The sequence below is a fragment of the Dermacentor andersoni genome, chromosome 10 (assembly GCF_023375885.2).
Source record: "Dermacentor andersoni chromosome 10, qqDerAnde1_hic_scaffold, whole genome shotgun sequence".
NCBI classification, from domain to species: Eukaryota; Metazoa; Arthropoda; class Arachnida; order Ixodida; family Ixodidae; genus Dermacentor; species Dermacentor andersoni.
This window is the reverse complement of record NC_092823.1, coordinates 126,408,121-126,428,442: the sequence shown is the minus strand read 5'-3', so window position 1 is coordinate 126,428,442 and position 20,322 is coordinate 126,408,121. Positions and strand designations below refer to the sequence as shown.

The following is a 20,322-nucleotide window of genomic DNA, read 5'->3' as shown; positions in this document are numbered from 1 at the left end:
TTTACAGTATGCGGCACCAAAAGCACAGCAGGTTGTGCGGCCAGAAATTTCACACATAGCAGTAGGATATGGTCATACGGACATATACAAGTCTGACGACATTTCCTTGGTGAAGAGCATATATGATGACATTTTATTATTTCAATTGACTCAGCACAGATGTATAGTGGAACTAGTAACACAATCCCAGTTCAACGCCAGTAGTCTTGTACTAGACCCAGTATACAATAGCCTTCTGCGGAAACCAGTGTGATCCCAGTTAAACATGAGTAGTCTTATACTGTAAACTATACAATCCAAGTTCAAGTCCAGTAACCTTCCACTGGAACAAGTGAAGCCCAGTTTAAGACCAGTAGTTTTCTGCTGACACCACTTCAAACCAGTAGCAGACCAGTTGGTTTTCAACTGTGTTCCCTGTAGAGCAGTTCATTCCAGTTGAAACCAATAGAAATTAATAGCAAAATTTTCGTCTGGATATTCCTACCCATGCCAGACAGAGATGTTAATGTAATGAAAGTCTATGATGTGAACATAAGTCTTAGCATTGCATTGCTGGAGACAGAGAGAAAAGGTAGACTCACCCTGGACCATTCGAAGATATTACACTCTTTAAAAAATTTACACTCTTTGGAACTTACCTTGTCCCACAAAAATAATCGTCATCCGTCTTTTCGGCATTTCCTTTACCGCTGCGATCCCGGTACTTCCGAGTCACAAACAGCATGTGCGTAATCAGCGTGACATAGCATTCTCAAAAGGAAAGTAGCGAGCACCGAGTTTTCAAGAAAGGAAACACAAGTAAGGCAGATGATGATTATCGTTGAGGGACAAGATAAGCCCCAAAAGGGGCAAACTTTTTTTAAGAGCGCACACGCAACTTAAGTGTACCACAATTGCAGTCAAAGAACTGCAGTCCATCTGTAGAAGCCAAGACTTACCCAAGTCACCCACAAGTATACATGGATGGGTCTGCACAACCTCGTTGACAGTGGTGGAAGGCGTGGCAGTAGCTGCTGCACTACGCAAACTAAATACTTTGCCTGCACGGAATGTGGTTCCTCTTACGGACACAAAGGCTGTGCTGCATGGTGTACCGTTTAGCAAGTTCCCATGGAAATCACTAGCTCTTGTGAAATAACTCGGCAACAAAGGCTTCACAGTAAAATTTCAGTGGATTCCCTCCCGCACTGGTATTTCCGGCAATGTCTTGACGTCCTAACCTTGTTCAATCAAACTCGAACCAGCCCAGCCACCTTCCTGCCGTTTTGTCCGTGTCTGCCTCCGTTTTTCTCTTTTCAAGTTTACTGGCATTTCCTAGTAAAACCATGTACCAACTAGCCCAACAAGCTACTCCAATGAAAAAGCTGATACTTTTGCATACCCAGTGCTCTAGCACCCTCCTAAAGTCAAGGCCCCAAAGAGTAATGAAGTTAAAAAACCTGACATTCGTAATCACTTTGAGTAACGCTACATATGCCCCGTGTAAACAAGAGGTTCTGTCGAGAGGAAGCCTTACTTCTATATCATACAAGGACAGTATCGACTCATACATCAGCATGGTTATTTAAGACGAGGCATATCAATTCTCTGAACTGTGCAGCATGTGATAAGACAGGAGACATTGACACTTTCTGTGACCGCGCCCGAAATACCATGATGAAAGGGATGCTCTTCAGGGGAACCTGCAAAAGAAGGACCTTCCACATGCATGCCTACAATACCTTGTGTTCCCATAAGAATCAGTTATAACCCACAAAATATCTTCACGTCATTACATTCTTAAGAGAGACTCGTTTAATGGACCTGTTGTGAAATATCACAGTGATATTGTAAGAGATGCTAGGGTAGAGCAATTGCCGACCTTGATCACCAGGATAAACACTTGAAGCTATAACCACCACCACCACCACATCGTTGTGGCTGTACGTGAAATTTTAATGACATCACACGTCATAATGGTGACAGCTGCAGAGAATGCAGTATGTTTGCCATTCTTGATAAAAAAAAAGTAATTTTGCAAGAAAGGTCCGAGAAATGGCACTAAAGGCTTTATTCTTTGTCAAGAATTTTCAGTTTACTTCTAGTGAAATGTGGTTTTTGCATGCACCCGCGACCAGGTTGGGAACAGCGGTACCTACATTCAACAGCCGAACGAGTTCCGAGAACACTATGCCGCAAATGGCATTGTTTTGATGTCATTAACTATGTCCGTGCGGCAACACGCAAATGGCATTTACCTTTAAGGCAGTGTGTCATTACTACGCCCATGTGGCACAGGTATCAATACTATAATTGCACTGCCAGAAAAACTAGCTAATTACACAGGGGTACTGAAAAGTATGTAGCCTCACCCAGAAAAAATTTAGCTAGGTACTGCTGAGTATATTGGCCAATTCATCTTTTTTCAGTGGTCCCAAAATTAACTGCCTAAGTCGTCAGTTCATTCTTTCTCAGGTCTAAACTGCACACTGCAGCACCTCCAGAAAAGTTCAGAGTGGAAAAGCATAGGACCATAATCAAGTTCCTATTTCTACAAGGGAAACGACTGAAGCAGGTCCATTATGGGATGCGACAATTTGGGTGACAGTAGCCCTTCATATGCTAGCATTAAACATTGGGTAGTCAATTTTAAAACTGGCCATTTTGATGTTGAAAGTGAGAAACCTAGTGGAAAGCCTGCTTCCGTCTTCGTCCACGGACATGTGAAAACCATCCACGATCATGGAGGACCACCGAATATCAGCCAAAAGTATTGCTCCATATCTGGGAATATCACGTGGGAGAGTTGGTGCTGTTGCCCATGACAAGTTGAAAATGAGACGGCTGGCAGAAAAGTGGATGCAAAAACTTTTGATAACTGAATGAAATAGAAAAACGCATGCAGACGTTGGTGGCTGTTTTGGAACGTTTGGAAAAACCGGGTCAGATTTATTGAACAAGCGGATAACTGGTGATGAGACATCCATCTACTCTTACGATACAGATACAAAGATCAGTCTAAGGAACGGAGGCAGAGTTGTTCCCCCAAGGCCAAAGAAGTTACATGTGCAAAGGTTTGAGGCTTAACTGTATAACGAACATATTTTTGTGTTGGCTGTGACTTTGCCATAACACGGTTTGACTCTAATGCCATAGTTCAAGCTTGTTTGATTTGTTTGTTTCTTCTGTGTGCCTTCTACATTTCCTCTATTTCTTTTTGCCTTTCCAGTTACCATGGCTCCCCCATTTGCTGTGTGGAGCACTTCAGTTAGCAGCTTGCAGCTGCAGGTGTCATTTCTGCGCGAGTGCATTTTATTGTCTTTGGGAAAGTCACAGCAGACCAAGGATTTTCAATTATGCCAGTAGTTTTCTTCAAAAAGTGGTGACCCTCCATTGCAATCCTGAAAAGCACACCCGCAGGGTGAAATGGGTTTAGGAAATTATAAATCCAGCAGTTCATCCTGCAAGCTTGAATTGAAAAAATTGCACTCCAGCATTGCAAGTATCGATGCAGCAGAAGAAAGAAAGTGATAAACACACTACATAAAAGCATAAATGCCAGACTTATTTCCATATATATGTACTTTATTTTCTAAACGCACACTCCCTGCAGAAAACATTGGTGTAAACGATGCCATGTGGGGCATTACAAACAAAATTAAAAAATGAAGAAGGAAAGTAGTCCTAGGAAGCAAAGGTTGTTATTTCCGCGCAGTTTCATAGTTCTTGGTGTACCAGTCGACAGTTTCTTGTACGGCTGTAAGGGAAGAAAAAGGCAGGTTCAATATGTCAATTACGCAAATGCTTGTAATGAAGCAAGATAAAAAAAAATGTGGTTGTTGTCAACAAATAAAAATAAACAGCATGGAGAGCAGTTAATTGTTGCGACTCATCAAGCAATTCCAAGTATCTTGCAATAGGAGTGGTGTTAAGTTCACACCTGTATTGAAAATAGCGTAAGACATGGACGAGTGAGTAGACGATGGAACTCCTTGCTTCGTCTGCTCACTCGTCTGTCTTCCGCATTGTTTTCAGTGTTGAGCCTAATCAACTAGCCCAAGCCTACTAAAGGTAGGAATTTTGAAAGAAAGCTAGAAATATGGTAATTGAATTGTTTGAAGGGTCACTGGTTACAAATAATGAATAAAATTAAAATGTTGGGTTACCCTTCTAGACACCTTGCAAAGCTCGTCTTGAGAAAACAGAAGACTTAAAGCCCTGCCACACAGGCAAACTAAAGTGCACTTTGTGCAAGTGCACTTCAACGCGCTGAGTGCCATTTTGGCGGCATGCAGCTACATGAGAAAGAAAACTGTTCTTTCAAATTGGTGGCAATGGTGATTGGGAGTCAGAAAGCAAAGCCTGTATTTGTTAACATTAAACTGCTCGGACAAAAACAGTTTGTTATAATTGGAATCAGCATTCACAATCAACTTAACTGCAACTGTAGTAATTAATTGCAACCTCAATAACAAAATTAATCATCACGACCCAAGACAAGGCAACAAAACTTGACCAGTACCAGTCTAAACGATGCGTTCTGCCAAACAACTGCACAGCCATTACACAGTGTGGCCGTAAACAGCCACAGAGAGTAGTTTTTAGCTGGTTTTCTTTTCTTTTTTTTCAGTGTGGCACATTTTATTACTTTGTAATATTATTAATTAAAAAAAATGTTATTAAAGATTACTTCCAACTCTGCTTTCAATATTACTTTACTTATTCTTCACTCATTGGTAATGAAGCTGCACACTTCACTGCCGCAAAGTGTGTTCGCTGAACACACTCGCGGACGGATGCGCTCAGTAGAAAGTGTCACTAAGCGTTCTTGTGTGGAAACCTGCAAATCACACTAGTGGCAAAGTGCACTTAAGATTGCCCGTGTGACAGGGGTATTACTTGCAGACAGAAACATGACTGCAAGTGACACCACAATCCTGCCGCAATTGAAATCACCAATGTACAGACATCTATTACAGCTCACACAATACTGAAACAATGGAGAGGTGGACCTCAGTAGCAGCATGGGCAGGGACACCATGCGGTGGCTCGTTGAACCACAAACGATGAGAAACATTCTTGCGCTGCATGCCATTCTTGTCAAAGGAAAATAGCCCCTATAATGAACATGCTGTTGCCGATGCCATTACACCAGCACCTTTGTGACCCGTAAGAGTCTTTGCAATAATAACTTTGCACGCACTGCGTGGTTTCACTCAGCGACACAAGATGTAGCCATTAGCACTTCTGCTTGTGTCTGTACCTCCAGCATTCTGTAAATGGTAACACAAGTAAGGAAAAGATAAAAATTACTAATATTTCCTTCAAGTATCCCTTTTACTACTGGGTCAAGAAGATGAACAAACAAAAAGGTTATTACAGGCCACCTGCTATCCTTCACTAATTGCACGTCAGTAATTGTCACTGACCAAGCAGCACCCCACCTTTTGCCATGGGTGTGAACTTGAAGTCTGGAAGGTAGGTACGGAGCTTCTTGTTGCTGGCTGTCTTCTTGAACTGACCGTCAGCTTTAGATGTGTCAAACTTGAAAGGCTCCGTCAAAGAATGTAAACATTGGGTGATGTACATTCACTGACATCAAAGATGCGCAACTCATTCTATAGCAATCATTAGTAAACAGTCATGCTATAATGATCACTACAACAGTCACTGGCTGAGCGACACCGAGAGATGGAGAAGAGAGAGAAAACAAGGATAGGAAAGGCAGGGAGGTCAACCAGAACAGCATCCGACACCGAGAAAACACCGAGAACAGCAGCGACACCGAGAAAATGTCAAATGACAGTGAGTACCTTTGCCCACATCTATTTCATCATCCTGTACAATGAAAACCAGCATACACCTAAAGTTGTGTGCACTTAGTGAAAATGCATTGCTTCAAAAATGTCACACATGTCTTAATTAGAATCAAGTGACAGCTGATGAATAAAAACTTGAACGAGAAGGCCAACATGACTACATCAGATAACCCTGAACCTACAGTTAGGACTTGCACAAATCATAAAGTGTTTCAGAAGTGTGCAACAGGTTGCTCTGGCATTTTTCTCAAATGCGCTGTTCGAGAAAGGCAAGGGCTTTTTCTTTCTCCTTAGTCGAGGTAGGGAAATAAGAAGGGCTATTGCTGCAGCATCTCAAAAAGGGAACAGGCCTGACTGTTTAAAAGGTTGAGCTTGAAACAAGCTTGAGACAGACCCAATATGTCTTTAAATTTTTGTTCTTTGAGTTATGATGCTAAAACTTATGATTATATAGGACTTTATTTGCTTATTTCAAATGTAAGTCCATTTCTGTTTATCCCATTTGGTTATAAGTTTATGAAAGTTTCCTTTACTTAGTTTTCAGGGAAAATGTGTAAAAATTCATTGCAGAGAATTCGCTCAACAGAATATCAATAACTTCTGTCTGATTAAAAAAAATCTAATAAGACCAACCATACTACTCTGCCTACCCTAGAACAAGAGTTGCAATATTTCAAGGTGTACTTCCAGAAAAATATTTCTCATTTAAAATAAGCACATAACATTACATATAGCATCTGCAACTTGCCACACTAACAAATGCTCCTACTAGGACAGTTTAACTCTCATTAACGAACAAATTTCGGCCATTACGGTTATAAATCGACGTAGAAACCTAAGAGAAAAAAAGATTCTACGCTATGGACACCATGACACTGCAACTGACGAAGTGTGCCATACATTATTTCACGATGAGAGTCGAGAACAAAACACCAGCAGATTGCTTCCCTTGATGACATGACAAGCTGCAACTTCGCAGCTAAAATCTAAAAAAAATACCAGTAAAATAAGGATACGATGACGTCCCCTTTGAAGTTGAAGGCATCGGTGATGAGTTTCACTGCATCCTTGATGCTTATCTCGTCCTCTTCGTCGACTGCGAAAGGGCAAGAAGATTGAGCTGACTGCAGAACAACAACCTCAGAATACAACTCCTGTGGGTTTGATTGCACAAACACGAGATAACACAAGCTACACCTGAACTTTAATGCCAGAGGAAGCAGAGTGCAGATGCAACCGGTTATGCAAACTAGTATACTGTGATCACTGAAGTTGTGTAATTGACCATGACAATACGTCTCGCCCAAGAATCCAGCAGCTGCCCCCAAAGACTTCTCTATAACCTCAAATTTCACAAAATCTCTTCGATAAATCATTGCGTCCTACATTTCCGGTACATCGTTTCTCATTTGCATCACTCGCATTAAGAGAACGCCAAATTTGGATTAGACGTTGAAAAGCAAGCATGTTGTAACCATTATTACATTTCATGTAAGGTTGAAGACCTCTCTCAGCAATCTCCAATTACCCCCATCTTGTGCCAGCTGCTTCCATCTTATGCTTGCAAATTTCCCAATTTCATCACACCGCTTAATTCTCTGCCATCCGCAACTGAACTTCCTTTCCCTTGGCACTCATTCTGCGACACTGAAGGACCACTGGTTCTTTGTCCTAGGTATTACATGGCCTGCCAAGCTTCATTCGTTCCTTGTAATGTCAACTGGAATATTGGCTGCGCCTGTTTGCTCCCTAATCTACACTGCTGTCTTCCCGTCGCTCAATGTTATAACATTTTCCATTCTGTCTTTCATTGCTCTATTTGCAGAGAATGAGCTTGAGAGTTCGATTCTTGCGATGGTGGCCATATTTTGAAGGGGGCCAAATGCAGAAATGCTTGTGTACTGTGCATTGGGGTACATGGTAAGTAGCCTTAGGAGATAAAAGTTCATCCAAAGTCCCTGCCATCCAATGCCTCATAAATGACTGTGGTTTTGGCACATAGAACAATAGAATTTAATTAATTGCACAGTCTTATGCCGGTACCACACGCACACTTCTGATTGCAATCGAAGCCGATCCGGATTGGATTTCTTGATCATGATCAACGATGGTCGCTGCTACACGGTCCAACCACCCGGATTAATGTTGAATTCCAATGGCGGAGTGCGCGCAAGTTTTTCTGCTCGTTTCGGAGCAAGTTTGTTCCAATGGCAGAGTGAGGGCGGGAGTAAGGTGTTCCAATGAGAGAGTCGGAGGGGATACAGAGCGGGAGTCACTCCGTGGAGCAGAAAAAGCTGCTCCGCCAAAATCGGCGGAGTGGACCGGAACTCTGCGTGACGTATTTCCTTTACCACGTTTGTCTGCTAGGAGGTGCCACCGGTCACGACTCGCGAGGAAGCTAAAGCTGCTGCACGCTTGGCGAGATATCCATTCCGCACTTTAAAAAAAACAACAGGTGAACGACGCTGAAGAGACAAGTGACCGGTGCGGCGGTGCTGGGAGCAAACAGCGGAAGGAAATGACAACACGCAAGGTATCCTGGGTAACTCGGTGATAGAACTTCCGCTTCCGCCTTGCTCCGGTGGCACAGGTTGTGTTCCATTCGCGGATCTGGAGGCGTTGCTCTGCGCCAGAGTCGAGTGCTCGCTCGCGGAGTCCGTCGGCTGCTCCGACTCCGCCATTGGAATTCAACATAAGTTATTATCATCTGCTGATCATCAGCAACTCTCAGGACTGCATGATATGTTGGCTACAAATTCAGATTTGTAACATATCGTTAAATTTGGACAATATTTCAATTTTACAGCTTCTTATTGTTGGTAAAAGATTTTTAAACAATTTTTTACTTCACTTCTTGTCTTTGCCGTTTTTAGAATACTGCGCCAGAGGGTGCAGACATCTGCCTGCGATCACAATCAAGGGGCCTGATTGCGATTCTCAGATCATAATCGCCCATGTCAGAATCCCGCAGGATTGCGATCGCAAATGACTGTGTAGCAACACCAATCTGGATCAAGCTCGATCCGGATCGGTTCCAATCGCGAGCATAAATGTATGTGTGACACCGGTATTAGCTTCTTCTCAAGTTTCTCTGTGATTTCACAAATTTCTGCCCCATAGGTTAGTAGTCAGATGTCGATGTAACAAACACGAATATATAACAAAGTAAATTCGAAATATGTTAATTCTTTTCTGCCAATATCAGCCTGTACGCCTATAACGAATATATTAAAAGTATTTTTGTGGTGGGCAAGATGTCGTCACAACTATGTTTAACTGGACCGGTGAAGTGCACCGCGACGAGGAGGAGTTTTCCCACCCGAGAGGATGATGGGGTGGACTTCATTGTACTCCCGAAGAGCCCACACCATGAGTCGCGCAAGGTCCAGAGAGTAGATGAACTGGCGCAGCGGCTTGCCGGAACCCCACACCTGCAGTGGACTCCCGTGCACTGAAATGAAAAGCAGAAGCCATGGTTTTGTGAGAGCCGAGGGCGTCGAGAAACGCACGAGAATGCTGGTTAACTAAGAGCGCTAACGTATACTAACAACCCGCACAAGGTGTTAGTGCTGATCGTGCCAAACTGTGGCCCAAAATTATTGAGCACGAAAACTAACTCACATGAAAGTCAATGTCACTACTGCGGTGAAAAAATGCAGCATATCCAATGAGTTAGAATCTTTATACATCGAGGCTTTGAGTGAGTGCATAAAGAGTCGAAATAAGAGTTCCTGTTTATTGAATGTCTGGACGAAGTGACATGGAAGGTTTTATTCAGGCACTGTAGAGAGGCTAATGCAATTCCACCATGGATGAGCGAAGGCGAGCTGTCTGGTTGTTTTTTTTCTTTCCCCCACGTGGCCAGCGTCATCGCTACAACTAGCATCATCTGGTGGTGGTGCAACGAACCCAACGGCACACATCCTCCCCTGCAATTGGTTCGCCTATTCGGCTACAGTCAAGCTGCAGCACTCACAATCGCGAAAAGTTTGGAGGACGCTTAAGCTTCGCCTTTAATAGTCGAACGCAATAGCATTCAAAGGTACCCGACTGCTTCTCACGCTTCCCAGAAACTGCAGCTTATTTAACCGCAATGTTTACCGGGAAACGCTGGCGGCGATCACTATGCACGAAGGCAAGCTTTCTGTTAGAAATGCGGCCTCTTGCACGGGCCACGATGCAGCAGAAGTGAGCACCATTTGAAGCTGTTGCAAGGAACCGGCCTTTGAGATTTACGAAAGGGGTTTGTGTTTTGAGTTTCCACGTAACAGAATTATGCGTTCTCGTATGTATTCAAATTATAATCCGATCATATCATGTCTGTCGGTGGTATGCAAGTGATACTTTATGATTTTTCTGACATGAGAAATCCAATTAGTTCAATAACTTTCTTGCACTACATGGAGGGCCTGTGTGGTTGGGTAAGCGTGGTTCGAAATTATTTTTGCCGAAGTGACGGCTGACGCTGGATGCGGGTCACCGACACTGGGTTTTCTGCGACACGGAGCCCTTAATGCTATCACATTAAAACACAGTGACGTTCACAAAGGAAAGCTTCACTTTTAATAAACGTGTTGCTATATCAAGAAACAGGAACCAACTGCTTTACATATCTTTAAGGACAATAGTAAACTGACTTGGCTGCACTGTAATGCAGGTCGGACCGTGGCAAAGTGGAGTCTGAAGTTTAAATTCAGACATACAGAAAATGCTCTCCAAGGTAATTTGATAAGGTTTCCTGAATTTACTTTAGTGCATTATTTACACATGAATACAGTACATGCCTATTTATGCAGCTTTTTATGCTGCACATATTTGAACAAGATCAGAGCCACAGAAAAGGAATCAACTCATCAGGCATTCATAAACACAATGTGCCAACGCATTAGATTTGGCTTGGCACAAACATCTCATATAGCTTTGCAGGTTTTGAAGACAGTGCAACAGAAGCACGCCCACAGCTTATTAAGCAGTGTGAAAACGTTTTGACTCGACCACAAAAGGGTGAAAAATCTTCATAATCAAATGACTGAATCAGTCTTTTTGATCACAATGTTTTCAGTGGAATTGGCGTTGGCCTGGGGTATCTTGCCATTAAGCTTTCTGTAGATAAAGAAAGAAAAAAGAAAAGGAAACGAAACAAGATGGGCTGACTTGATTTCCATAGTTGGTCATTCGACTATTCTCAGTTTATTATTACAACTGTGTGTAGAGGGCTCAGTATCGTTACACATGATAAAAATTCTGCTCCCAGTGGACATTTTAACTCAAAATTTAAATTTGATATCGCTGCCTCTAAGCACCTCCTGCCAACAGAATCTGACATTTTGGCATGGACTGTGTGGTGTTAGGACCGTGGGTCCACTGCCGTGCCTTCTGCTACAATACAGTTTGAGAAAACACCTAATGTTTCGCTCCACACATTTTGGCCCCCAATCGCACAGCAAGGGCATCACCAGCAAATTATGCCCGCAATTCTTTTCTACGCGTAAGGAAAAGCACCAGCCGACCACCGAAACGCACACGCAAAAACGAAATGACACACAGCGGCCACGACGTATTTCCGCAATCACTTTCATTGTGTTGAGTACACAAAGGAATGGTCTTCCAGATTTCACTCGCATTGCTTCGAGAAAGTCGTTTCCGGTGGTGCGATTTCCTTACCATCACCACTCTGAGCTGCCAGGCTGCTGTATGCTTCAGCCACAATATTAAAAAAAATTCTGATACACACTGTCTACTACCCCACATGCACTAAAATTTTACCAGCTTGCTGTGGGATGCATGCAATTTAACGTCCAAGACACAATGCAAGTGTGAAAACTCAGTGTCATGGCTCCTTTATGACCACAGCACAGCTCTGGCATTCAGAGTCACTCCAATACACCATCCAACGATGATGCACAGCTATACATCTATGCTTGGCTTTCTCTGACTTCATAGCCTCTCTTCTTTAACTAACGCAACTAACAAAAAGGTCAAGCGCCTCGGATTCCTTTATTTCCTCTTGCTTACGCTTGGCCTGGTGCGTCCGGTTGATGAGACCCGCCAGCACGTGGCCGTCCTCGAGGTTGAAGTTGTCGTGCGGCCCAAACACGTTTGTCGGGATCACTGCGGTGAAGTTGCAGCCATGCTGAGAGTGGTAGGCACGGTTCTGGACATCGATGAGACGCTTGGCGTGGGAGTATCCGAAGTTTGAGTCGTGAGGCGGGCCATTGTGAATCTGTGGGGATGTAGAAATTAAGGACACATTTCAACAAGCTCATGACCTCTGGCAGCGCTATGTTCACGGGATGGCAAAAAACCGAAATGATAAAAATTATCAGACGACCAGAACAAACACTCATATCGGTAAAAAGCTCAGTGCCTGGAAAAAATAAAATGTTTTCTATGCTGAAAAAAAAAGAAAGAACATGACAGCCCAGCAAAAGAAAAGGAATAAAGCCAGATGTTTTATGAATTAATGTAGTAAACAACAACAAAAGACTACATACTTATTCATTCAGAGTAGTGAAAAAAAAATTCCACTTCAAAAATTTGCCCAGCAGATAATGTCTAATAAGGCTTCAATTGGGGCTAGTTGGTACAGGTTTGTTTGGTCAACTGCGCTGCAATTTATACACAAAGTACAATAATTGTGTTGTATTGTGTTGTATTGGGTTTTATGGCGCATAAGCAACTGAGGCTATCATGTGCCAAACACATGGTATAATTTATTTCAAAAATTGGGTATCCTCAGCGAAAGTCCTTGTCCGGACAAGGACTCTGAGGAGCCCAACAGACCAAATGAAGACCTCAGCCTTCTTCTCAGGACTGAGAAAATGGGTGAGGTGCATCATAAGATGCGTGAAAAAACTGGGTAATAATTTTTAGAATTAGTAGTTCTGTGATATATTATATTTCGTTTAGGATCGCTGCGTCTTTCAAAAAACTAAAAAGAGATGAAGTTCCTACAAGTGGGTTATCTCCTAAAAGTAGACTGGGATGGAAGGGAATGCGCTCATTGTAAAATACAGTAAAATATTTTTTCCTTAGCTGTTCGAGTTGTGTGCACGAGAATAAAATGTGATTTACAGTGAGTTCGTCTCCACATTTCTCACATAAGGGTTTCTCTTGTTTTGTCAGTAGAAAGTTATGTGTTAGGTGTGTGTGTCTGATGCGCAGGCGGCATAAAATTACTTCTATAAAACGTTCCTGATGCCTGCATGATCGCCATTCTCCTAGAATAGGTTTTACTAAATGTAGTTTGTTATTTTCTTCGCTATTCCATGTACACTGCCATTTTTCTTTCAGCTTGTTTTTCACTAACTTCATGCAATCTGTATAGGGTATATTTACAGTACTGACCTCCTTATGGCAGGCTTGAGCGGCGCACGCGTCAGCTCTCTCGTTGCCTCTAATTCCGTGATGGCTTGGTATCCAACAGAGCTTAATTTCGTGTCCTTGTGTTTGAGCGGTTATTATGTTATGAATTATATTTCCTATTAAAGGTTCCCTTACGTTTCTGGCTTTCAGTGCTGTTATTGCACTCAGCGAGTCCGTGTATATAATGCTGTTTTGAATGCTCATCTCGACTATTTTTGATACAGCCACCGAAATGGCATGACATTCGGCTGAGAAAATTGACGTGCACTGAGGCAACCTGACTACCTTTTCCCATTTATCTTGCACTACAGCACTTCCAACGTAAAGTGATGCTTTAGAACCGTCAGTATAAAATGCTGTGTGTCCTTTGTACTTTTCATCTAGCGCCAAAAATTCTTGTATTATATGTTCACGTGGAGTTTGCTTTTTATGAAATTGTGTCAGTGTGTAGTCACCTACACTGGGAAAGGTGTGCCAAGGTGGCAGTGGTTCGGGTCTCTGGGCAACATCAGGCAGTGTGTCTAGAATACCTAATTCCTGGCATATTTCTTCAAATCGGAGAATAAGGGGTCTCGTCGCATTCGGTTTGTTGTTAAAAAGCTGCTTAGACGGACACATTTCAACAAGCTCATGACCTCTGGCAGCGCTATGTTCACGGGATGGCAAAAAACCGAAATGATAAAAATTAACAGACGACCAGAACAAACACTCATATCGGTAAAAAGCTCAGTGCCTGGAAAAAATAAAATGTTTTCTATGCTGAAAAAAAAAAGAAAGAACATGACAGCCCAGCAAAAGAAAAGGAATAAAGCCAGATGTTTTATGAATTAATGTAGTAAACAACAACAAAAGACTACATACTTATTCATTCAGAGTAGTAAAAAAAAAATCCCACTTCAAAAATTTGCCCAGCAGATAATGTCTAATAAGGCTTCAATTGGGGCTAGTTGGTACAGCTTTGTTTGGTCAACTGCGCTGCAATTTCTACACAAAGTACAATAAAGGAAGGGCGACACGTGCACAAACTTTCAACTGTTTATTGCACACAGGCGTATATCACATATGTAAGACAAGCAAGGGTGACAGACTAAGTAAAAACAAGAAATCCAAGTAGGAGATGAACGTCATGTGAACAATTCTGAAATCACAATGACAAAATGGGGAAGCAGCCTTCCAATTCATTTCCCTGCATTTGTTGTTTTTGTTTGCCATACTTCCTGCCACTCTTTTGTCTTATTTATGTGACATGCACCTGTGTACAATAAACAGTTGAAATTTTGCATATGTGTTCATGTATGTCTCCTTTTTTTATTGTCCTTTGTGTGGAAATTCTAGCACTATTAACTGAAAGTTAACCTCTGGTAATACTCTTGCATTTCTCTATAATACCTTATTAGGCAAAATTTAACAGGACACCTTTCAAGTGCTTGAATCCTCTTGTCTTGTGAATGGAACTCTCTGCTGCCACCAGCCTATTTACCTACAGTACGTATTTTGCAAAAATGAATGTTTGTACAGGCAGTTTTGTTATTATGCGATAAACAGATTTTAAGCCATTATCACTAAGTATTATTAATGAAATGGACAATTTCACACAGCACAACTGAAGTGACACATCTTTTGGTTTTACTGTTTTTACATTATTGTGTTTAATTTGCCAGTTTATTTTTCCCATCCCAGCTTTCCTCTATGATTTGCTTGCATTTTTTATTATGTAACCCCTCCTGCTTATTGCAAACATTGGCTTGCAGTATTTTAAAATAAGTTGAAATAAAAGGAGTGCAGATCCCATGCACTGTGGTAATAGATGTTATACGAATCAGTTTGGATGTAGCTGGCTATCTGGCCTTACACGGAGCACTTGGTGAATCATGCATAAGCAAGCCCTCAACAGCGCTGTCGCCTAAAGAGTTGGATTTGCTATTCAAGCGGTAGTAATTCTGTCTTCTGGCTACTTTTTTTCTCCGTCAGAGCTCGTTTGCTTCCATAAGATCTGTACTGTGGTGCACGTGAGGTATACAGTATGGGGCTTGGTTTTGAAAATGAGGACTGTTGTTGCAGAAGCGCTACACGTGTGTATTCTTTCATGCCTTCTTGTGTCCTTCCCTGTCCATGCTACATCTCTCTCGTTTCAAGAGGAACAGCCAACAAGCCCATCTCGCCACTCACGTTGCCCTTTACAGTTCCACTGCACTGAACCCAACTGACTTACCATAGTCTCGTCAATGGGGTACGTTGTTTTGTCCGGGAATATGCAGGTGGAAAGACAGGAGACAACTTTCTGAACGCCCGTTTCAAAACTCGTGTGCAGGACATTGTCGTTTATCAGGATGTTCTTCCTCTGCAGGAAACAGGATAAGACACACAAACCCTTTTTTGAACATTTTCAACACTTCTAACCATGTCTCGCACATTGTATCAGAAGGACCATTGTTAATATGAACAATGAAAAGAATTTTAACCAAGGTAACAGACACTTCTTCACTGTCACCAGGAAAAGAGGCTAATATGGCATGTTACGCAGACATCTTTTGATAAATTGCCTGCGGGGCATTGTATGAAAATTGACCTCTTATCAGTGCTGAAATACCATTCAGGTGTTCTTTTTAGGAAAGAAACACATACCGTACAGTCATCCACGGCAATGAAAAACATCTGGTCAGCATTCAGGCCAATGCAACTTCAGCATTCCTTGTACTCTACGTAAAAAAAAAAAACACTAACGTGTGAGGCTGGTATCTGCGTTACGAATACGCTGGGCAGCATGTGTGCAGAACAGTCTGGCAGACCGTGGTTGATAAAACTGTATTGATAAAATTGATTGACTGAAAATTGACAAATTGATCAAGAATGAAAAATTATTGCTTTGCTCTGTTGTGCTATGCCAATTATGAAGATGCAAGAAAGGTGCTGAAACTATTGGTGCACTTAAATGATCGGTTTTGAGCACTCTGTTGGCATAATTTACATTCGGCTGGTCAAAATCAAGTGCTCTGAACACATTCGCTCTTCACTCGGAGAACTCGGAGATGCTCTCATGTACAAACTGGAAGTACGAGCAAGATCTGAAATTCTAGTCATGTGGCTCCTCAGATTGCTCTGGGAGAAACTGAACAGGTGGCTGAGGCAAGCTTTTTTTTTTGTCCTCAATCTCAAGAAGGCTCCACATTGCTGCAGACTCAGTTGGAGCCCAGTGGGAACTTTTTGAATGTGCCATATATCTTCAAGACAGAATTGGTGCCTAAAGGTGATACAGGTGTTCTTTATTTATTGAACTATAGTGGCACGTGCAGCAGTATGCTGCCTTCTCTGCTCCCTCATCTGCAATATTGAAGACAAGGTCTTCTTTGGTGATGTCACATGGGTTTGGTATGTCCGAGATCTTAATACTTTGTAACCTCTTTCAGAAAAAAGAAATGATCGGTTAGGCGAGTTGTAGGTGTTGTATGAACATGAAAATGGTATCAAATGACGCCTCTCCATGCCGAAAACGCATAGCAATAGTCAGCAAATAAGGAAGAGTATCAGGAGTGTCAAAAAGGAGTATAATTAGCCATAAACGCCCAAGGCTAATAAAAGGTGCAATGTCTTACTGCTAGCGCCACCCACCGAGCATGCACTAACCTACACAAGCCCGTGGGGTTATCCCATATGTTCCCACACGCCCCCACTCAGTTTGCACGTTTTGAAGACACGGTTTTCTTTGATGACTTCACATGGGTTTGGCATATCTGCAATCTGCCTATCTTGTAACTACTTCAAAAAAATAAAGAAAGAAAGGCTTAAAAGAGTGTCAACCAAGTGTAAATACTAAAGAAGACTAGGTCGATGTTGTATCTTGCAAAGGGGAGTGCGGAAGCGTTGCGAAAAGAAGGAGACCAAGGCAGTAGAGACGCTCACTTGCGAGTGAGTTCATCTTGAGAAACAGACCACCAGGAGCGTTTCTGCACATGTGCTGACTTCGAATATTTTGAACAAGATTTGAAAATATTGCCTGACACACGAGCAGACATCACTATATATGCATTCTACAAGCTCCTCTTCCCCCTTCCTCTGACATGTGTTTTTGGAATGGTTTCTTTTAAGCCATTTGCACGTGCTGATGTTGCTGCGACCTACACTAGTTTGTCATTCTTGTGTAGTGATGTCTGCTAGTGTGTCAGGTGATCTTTTAAAATTTTTATTCAAAATATTCAATGTCACCGCATGTGCAAAAATGCTCCGGGTGGTCTGTTTCTCACTCACTCGCAAGTGAGCGTCTCTACTGCCTTGGTCTCCTTTATTCCGCAACACTTCGGCACTCCCCTTTGCAAGATATAGTAATGTCAAACCAACTAGACCAACAGCTTACTGTTCTAAAGTTCAATTTAATTGTGCGTGAAATACAGTATGAATAAACATGAAAGAAAAGACAGAAAGAGACAGAGAGATGTAATCAACATTTAGTCATCAAATCGTTAAACCAGCGTGTAGTATGTCAACCTTGTCTTCTTTAGCATCAAGACTTGGCGACAATTTCTTTTTGTCTTATCCAGTGTTCCTTCTTCTAATGTGTCATGAAAATGATTATTGGGGGAACACCTAATGGCTGTGTCTTGTTATAGTGAACCCTGCCATAGATGCAGATTCGCGTAAGTGATCGCAAAACGTTAAAGAGATTGAAAAAGCAAGTGACTGACCAAGAAGTCGAGGTTGTACTTCATATTCCGGAAGAGACCACCAACCATGGCTGCTAAGTGAATGACATGTGTGGGCTTGTGCTTGGCAAAAAGGGCCTCTGTTGCTAGCTTGTTCCTTTAAAAGAAGAAACAAGGGACGACAGGCAGACTATTTTCTTTGCACAGCCAATCAGGAGTAATCACTAAATGAAGCATCTTTTCACAGCATGCAGCAAGGTCCATAATTCACAAATCAATGCAGCACTCCAAAGCTTCTTGGGTAACGATGATAATGTAACCCAATTTCATTTCCTCCTCATCATGGTTCTTGATATGTTGTGTCCATGTTTATAAACAAACAGGCACAGTATATGCAAAAAGGGACAGACAACCACTTTGACGTTCTTCTTGGACCTCACCCCTTCAAACAACAATCTGAGTGGAACTGGGTAATACGGGTGTCACATGGCGCACTTTTGATCGCGATCAGGCCCAATCCGGATGAAATTTCTCGGTCATGATTGGCTCGTTCGCACAAAATGCGCGAGAGAGCCAATCGCAGTCGAGAATTTCGATTCAGATTGGTCCCGATCGCGATCACGAGTGTGTGTGACACCAGTATAAGATTTGCCAGGTTAGGTCTTGTACACATACAAAAATACATAGGAATGTGGATCTGGGAACAGCCAATGTGGTAGCACAATTTGTAGTGCAAAGCATGCGTAATGCAGAACTTGTGGGTTCGGCTACCACCGGTGGCAAGTTGTTTTTTTCTGCCCAATCACATTGCCCTTTGTGCTTACAATTTCCAAATTTCAAACAAAACTCATTAACTTCCCCTATGCTTCCCTGGACTTCATGTGGTGGTTGTGACTAACAAAACTCGGGTCCATCGGTTTCCCTTCTCATTTAATCTTTATGAAGTAACATTTGTAAATGTAACGTTTGTATACATAACCTGCTTTTTCACGCCATTACGCCAGTAAAGGCGTGAAAAAAATTCACACCAGTAAAGATTTTTTTCTTTTTTGTCAGCATGAAATTGACGGCAGCGCCGCATCAACTTTGTGACGTCACGCTCTGCAGTATGCCTATTGGTAGTTACTGTGACGTCAGCGTTATTGCCCACTACGACACAGAAGCGGCAATGCCGTAGCGGGGTCTGTAATATTAGAACGATCCACGATGTTTCACAGTTCGGATGTCACAAGATGCCACATATGGGTACAGAAAGGCCATGCGTTATTGACACATACTCGTCTATAACTCTGGAAAACTTATCAGGTCAAATAGAACGCGAGACTCGCGCACAGCAGCAAAGCTGATAAATAATATGCTGGCGCTGCAGACAAGTCCCGTTTCCAGCACAGAGTGCTCAGCCGATTAGAATGAAGGCCAAAGCTAGGAGCACGACCAAGGCGACTTGTTTACGCCGCACCCAGAAAGTTTTATCGATAACCACCCTCTCGCTCGAACAAACGGAGCTTTCGTTTGCATACGTCAGATAAGACATCAACTTACGTGAGATCGGCGTCCTTCGAAGAGACGAACACCCACCGCTCTCCGCTCATTTTTTCTTCGTTCACGACGGTCTCGATGGCCTTTCCGACGAGGCCCGTTCCGCCGGTCACTAGGATCACTTTCTCTTCGGTTGACGCCATCGGAACTCGCTCTACAAAACCGCATTTTCAATAGAATTAACGTCAAGCACCCCGGAACACCTCAACAGTCAAGTCTAACGATCAAGAGTCGATGACGTGCAGTCATCTGGCCAGCACACACTGACAAACAGAACAACGTACGCACTTCCACGTTGCAGCAAACGTGGCTGAACAAGCACATGAACGTGCCACGGACATGCAAAGCATTGCCGTGAATGCGATTTAGTTTCAAATCGTTCAAGAGTCAAGGGCGAGCTTAAGGCCCACATCTTGCATCTGTATTTAACCGCGCAAGCCAATGCTTTGTGAATCAGCGGCCTCTGCTGCGTCGTCAACGCCTTCTAGCACACGAAGGCGAAGCAACTCGCACCGGTGTTATACGTTGTTATAGAGATGATCACTGCAGTGCGTACCTTGGCGACTCCACCAACAAATAAAGGGTTGCCGCTGATCTCCGTGAACGTAGACGTGGCGTCCGCACACGAGACTGCAGCACAGTAGGAAGATGTTTCAGCTATTAACAACAGCCGGCGACCAAATGAATCAAACGCTGACCCATCTCGTAATGGTATCCACGTGACAGAGTGACAGCTGCACCATAGAGAGCTGCACCAATGGCTGCACATAGACAGCAAAGTAGATTAAATATAATCGAAGCGGACTATTGTGGTGCGCCCCCTGTACACCGAAAACCGATAGGCGTTGTTGCGGGTGTGTTTCCTAGCAACGGAATAAAGAAAACACTTCAGAAATATGCCTTTGAGAAATCGACTGCTGGTTCTCCACTGCCTGTTCTCACATGCAAGAGTGCCTGAGTTTTTTTTTTTAATATATGTACTT

The 20,322-nt window shown here is 42.7% G+C and overlaps 1 protein-coding gene across 1 annotated transcript; it reads right to left on the bottom strand.

Moving 5' to 3' along the window:
• Positions 1-3,543: 3,543 nt before the first annotated feature.
• On the bottom strand, positions 3,544-20,083 carry Gmer (GDP-L-fucose synthase-like protein). The gene is made up of 9 exons (XM_050192560.3): positions 19,896-20,083; positions 19,343-19,493; positions 17,843-17,957; positions 15,376-15,504; positions 11,814-12,021; positions 9,118-9,249; positions 6,815-6,894; positions 5,424-5,523; positions 3,544-3,736 (listed from the first exon to the last, which is right to left on the bottom strand). Exons 2-9 carry the CDS (start codon positions 19,480-19,482, stop codon positions 3,681-3,683), a joined length of 960 nt encoding a protein of 319 aa, XP_050048517.1. The 5' UTR covers positions 19,483-19,493; positions 19,896-20,083; the 3' UTR covers positions 3,544-3,680.
• Positions 20,084-20,322: the final 239 nt, after the last annotated feature.